Below are 4,919 nucleotides of genomic sequence, written 5' to 3' on the forward strand. Positions count from 1 at the left end.
TTGTAATTAAAAAGTAATCATTTATTTAGTATATTCGTAAAATGCAAAGCAAATGAATAAATGAGTATTCTATTGAAATGACTAATTTACAAGTCTACACCTTCCAACCAAGCTTACCATTAAACAACATCAAGGGCATGACCACTTATGCAATTACAAGGCATGATCACTATATATAAAGATAGTGGCAAATAAATAGTTATTTAAATTCTGCGCTACATTGATATAGTTCTTATCTCTCTCGAAAATTTACAACTCAAGAGGAACTAATTCTATGTGCTGGTTAAAACCAAACAATTTTGACAAATTTTTACAGTTTTTTAAATCCCAACTTAGTGAACCTATCCTAAATTTGACAGAAGGTCAGTGAACCTATACTAAATTGGGAAAAATGAATGGAGTTGGAAAGTGGAGAGAACTAAAAATTAGACAAATTAAGCACTAGCTCAACGTGTAAAAGACGACAGCCAGTGGAGACACACCTATCTTGTTAACAGTCATTGCATAATCCATCACATCTTCAAAAAAGTGTTTCAAGTAGTTTCGGAGAAGATAACATGGCGATAGATTTATACTGCTAAAAACAAAATTCATTGTATTAGAAACTTTGAAAAAAAAAAAGTATGATTTCATAAGAACTAAAGTTTCTTTCTCATCACAAATGTGATTTGATACCTCTTCTTGTCTATATTTTGTTCGTGTAGCACTTAGAGGACAACCACTGGAGTTTTGCTGTAATGATTGTAAAGCAACAACGGCTGTTTTCAAATCTGATGCCTTGTAAGAGGTGTAGTATTCTAGCGTTGGATTCTGATAAAAATTAAGAAAATTAAACTTCTACTGCATTTTTGGAACTCACATCAAAAGAAAAAAGATAAGGAGCAAAGGCTAACCCATGGATGGCTACTCTGATCTAATGTCCATCGGGAGAGAAATATGGCTGATGCAGCAATGACAGAAGGAAGGAAACTTAAGAAGCCATAGTCGATCAATGTTAGTTCTGTTAAATAATTGGCCAAGTACTCCAGTTCAAGACTAGGATTCTGAAAATTTGTGATTACACATGTTAGAGTCCAACTAAAAGTCTTGAATATCTTACTACAATACAAGCCCGGCAACAACTTAGCACTGTGTTATGTTACCTTATACGAAGCTTGAGCTGCTCGAAGAAATCTCCTGGAGGAAAAAAAACCAAATCAAAATGAGAATGTGCATCAAGCTAACAATTAGTTTGGAATAACCCATTCACATGCTTAAGTACCTGAGGAAAGTAGTTGCTGTGGGTGCATACAGTTGAAAATTGAAATACTTCAACACTTGAATTTCCATTTCCAAGACCTGCCACTTACTAAATTCAGGAATACAAACGAAAAGAAAATTTAATGGGAAGAGTAGAACTATGTGGTGGGTGCAAAAATTAGAGATGTGGCAATATATATCATCCTTGTGAGCTCATTCAAGAAAAAGACAAATTTTACAACGCGGCTTGCTTGCATGTAGAAGTACCATGGTTGAGAAATAGGAGAAATTAATATATATAAAATCTACAGCCAAGAAAGAGAAATCAAAGAAAGGTACCTCCTCTCTCGTATAGGTGTTGTCTGTGATAAAGCAAAAATCTTCTACACGCGGTGCACAAATTTCTTCATACTTCCTTCAAGAAAAAAACAAAACCACATTCACTTTACATGTCAAAACAAAGACAGATATTGCTCAAGGTAAAATCAAGTCACTCAAAATATAAGGTGTTTATTGATGTATCAATTATTATTAATATTATCATAAATTCATAATATCAGTCATGTACATTATATCTCTAAATTTACAATACGAAGTTTAAAGCATTCGATTAGAACTCATGCAATTAACTTTGCTATTGATATGAAAGCTTACGAGGATATTAGCATGCAAGTGATGCCAATAAGTTGAAGCCTGTGTCTCTCTATGTAGTTTTCGGAGAGATATCGATCAATCAGATATACTGTGAGGTAAAGTGTATCTGGCACCAATTTATATTCTACTGATACCTGAAAACAAGATGATCATGATTAACTATTGTTGCGTCTTTTAAATAATTTCCTAGAAAATTATACAAAGACATTTGATTCTTGAATATCCAATCAAAAGACCTAAGCATGGAAAGCTAAATGAAACAGAAATTAGAAAGTGACAATGAGAAGCCTGCATTAAATATAATTTGATCAAATATATGACCAACCCAGATCCATTACACACACACATATATATAAATGACTTAGCCTGAAAAATAGCTGACCTCCACAAGCCAATCAACCAAGATACCCCGCATACATCGGGTGATATCTTGCTGTGTTGTTTCCATAAAATTAGAACATGGCCTCCGGGAAAGCTGTATGGAGGAACAAAGAAATTTCAATTTTAAATCAGGTACTCGCTCTAATAAACAGAGCAAAGAAAGACAAACAAAACTATGTTAATTAAGCCTCGCTCTAAAGGAGCAAAAACAAAATATTGGTCGCACAAACCTCTGAAATACGAAAATTGTCATAGATATCAGGAGCATAGATGCAACACAATTGAGGGTCATTGTTATTTGCATCAACATCAACAATGTCTGGATTTATTGATGTAATGATGTTCCCAAAAGAATAAGTTTTCTCATCCTTAACATCTGAAACAAAAATGCCAACAGTTAATGAAATTCAATCATGCAATCACTTCTCGACCGCCAGAAGATATTGCTCTACTCACTTAAAATAGAACTGAAAAAATTAATACTAATACTATGTTAGTCAAAGTACATGCATAAGCATCGCAGTATTCCAAACAGACTCAGCACAGTCAAACAAAGTACAAACATGTCACTTTTCTAACCTTCCTTTGAAGGACTTTCAAGTTCTGAAGTAAGTTCAGATGTTTGACTTCCAAACAGGTCCTCATGTTTGCCAAACCCATTTGAGCTAGTTAACCAATGAGGCATGTTCTCTTTCAATCTTTCTGAAGACACAGCCCCTTCAGTTTTAAATTCTGTGTTGTTTTTCAAATCAGCTCTTAAAGAAAGGAGTTCAGTGGAAACTGTAGGGGTCACTTTGTTCACCTTAGCCTGATCCTTTTTAGCAGGCTTTCCGTTCTTAGCCTAATAACCACCAAAATTATGCAAATGTCAGGCCTTACGTAAGAGCAAGATTGATCTATCCGTTAATTTTCCAAACAAGCAGACACCGTGACACAGACATCACGATCCACACAATGATAATCTATATCAACACAACTAGAAGACTAAGAAAACTCAAAAAAAAAAAAAACTAGTATAATATAACTTTCGAATACGATATCTAGTGAAAACAATACCTGAATTATTTTAGTTTTGTTGAAGTAATTTGGATTACAACAAACATTAGTCACATCCTGAAGCACCATCTTCTTCTTCTTACATTGAGGACGAGGATTATCAGGATTGTTGTTATTCTCATCATTAGTAGCCATATTTAGATTTATCGGCGAAGCCCTCTTCTTGTTCTGTTTAATAGGTGCTTTCGAAGGGGGCAGCTGTCCTGATACTACTAAGGCCGCTGTTCGAGAACGTGTTATTCTACCCGGAAATTCTCTAGCCTTAGTATTTAGCAAGCTCCCCCTTTTCATCTTTTCTGGCTAGGAAAAGTAAGCTTCAAATTTGTATCTTGCTTCTCAAATCTGGTAAGTGAATTTGAATTTGAATCAACAAATCAACGAACCAATATAATATAAAAAATAAAAATAAATAAATAAAGACTTCAAACAGTACCAAACTCCAAATAAAAACTACATAAAACATCTGAAAACTATAAGCCAAGGAAATGGCAGAGGATGAATGAGCAGCCTATTTTGAATTGATTCGGTAATTCATGCATAATATGCATCGATCGAACGTAAGATATTTTTAATAAACCAAATTAAGGTCATAATGTCGGGGCAAGAGCATATCGAAATTTGATTCTTCTCAAGTTAGTCAATAAGTTAGTGTAGAAAATTTTCATTTTTTGTTTTAAAATTAAGCTAATTGCTCTTTAATTTTTTTTTTTAAAATAAAAAAAAAAAAAAGAAAGCTCAGCTCAAGTAAAGATTTAAAGAAAGCTCAGCGTAAGTAGAGTTTGTGCGGAAAATAATTGTTCTCATGAAATAAGTTCTGCGGACCAAAAACGATGATGGAGAAGAAGAGAAAGAAAATGTTCGACATATTATTTTCCAAAGTCGAACTTTTGTGTTCTTTCCCTCTCCTCTCGATTACGCTAAGATGCAATACTTCAGATATCAAACCCCATACATATACGATCCCCAATCTTTTAATAATACTACTACAAACATTCAAAAACTCACTAAACCCTAATCGATTTTTTCCCAGATAAACCATATATAATTACCAGAATCCAAAATTGGAAAGATCAATAAACAGATACACTACAGTTATCGTAAATGTATATTGATTCGTCAAAAGAAAATATTGACCTGAAACTCTCTTCTTCCAAGCCCCAAGTCCTCCATAGACCAAGATGGAAAGCTTGAAGATATAGAGAGAGAAAGTGTGAGAATGAGCGGGATGTTAGGAATTTGAAAAGAAAGAAAAAAAATCTGAGAATGAATAAGAAGGCAGGAGATTTAATATAAAAAAGATTAAAGAAGAGAGAAGCTTTTATATTATACAAAAATGTTTACTAACAGTTTTTTATGCGAGACATTGACTGTTTGACTAACCAGGAAATACAGCTCATTTAAGTATTTGTTTATGAATATATTTATTTTTTATACGTTTTATCAAAAATAAATAAATGAAAAATAAAAATGTATCCGAGTTACAGTTTGCCGAGTGCGATTAACCCTAACTTTATCCATTATTATAAGTGTCATGATATTTTTTTCAGTTTTCTTTCCAATTATAATTTATACTTTTTATTATGAATAGT

At 33.1% G+C, this 4,919-nt stretch overlaps 1 protein-coding gene across 2 annotated transcripts; it reads right to left on the reverse strand.

The window, feature by feature from the left end:
- Nucleotides 1-4,620, reverse strand: LOC133796164 (cyclin-A2-3-like). Of its 2 annotated transcripts, none has more exons than XM_062233647.1 (12): nucleotides 4,465-4,620; nucleotides 3,331-3,672; nucleotides 2,854-3,115; nucleotides 2,505-2,650; nucleotides 2,276-2,368; nucleotides 1,894-2,027; nucleotides 1,579-1,654; nucleotides 1,262-1,338; nucleotides 1,143-1,176; nucleotides 894-1,043; nucleotides 676-810; nucleotides 1-574 (listed from the first exon to the last, which is right to left on the reverse strand). In XM_062233647.1, the coding sequence occupies exons 2-12, from the start codon at nucleotides 3,619-3,621 to the stop codon at nucleotides 521-523; spliced, it is 1,452 nt and encodes a 483-aa protein (XP_062089631.1). In that variant the 5' UTR covers nucleotides 3,622-3,672; nucleotides 4,465-4,620; the 3' UTR covers nucleotides 1-520. The 2 variants fall into 2 exon arrangements, with proteins under 2 accessions (XP_062089631.1, XP_062089630.1); XM_062233646.1 differs by having other exon boundaries at nucleotides 1-577.
- Between the last annotated feature and the right edge of the window lie 299 nt (nucleotides 4,621-4,919).

The sequence above is a fragment of the Humulus lupulus genome, chromosome 8, assembly GCF_963169125.1.
Source record: "Humulus lupulus chromosome 8, drHumLupu1.1, whole genome shotgun sequence".
NCBI lineage: Eukaryota > Viridiplantae > Streptophyta > Magnoliopsida > Rosales > Cannabaceae > Humulus > Humulus lupulus.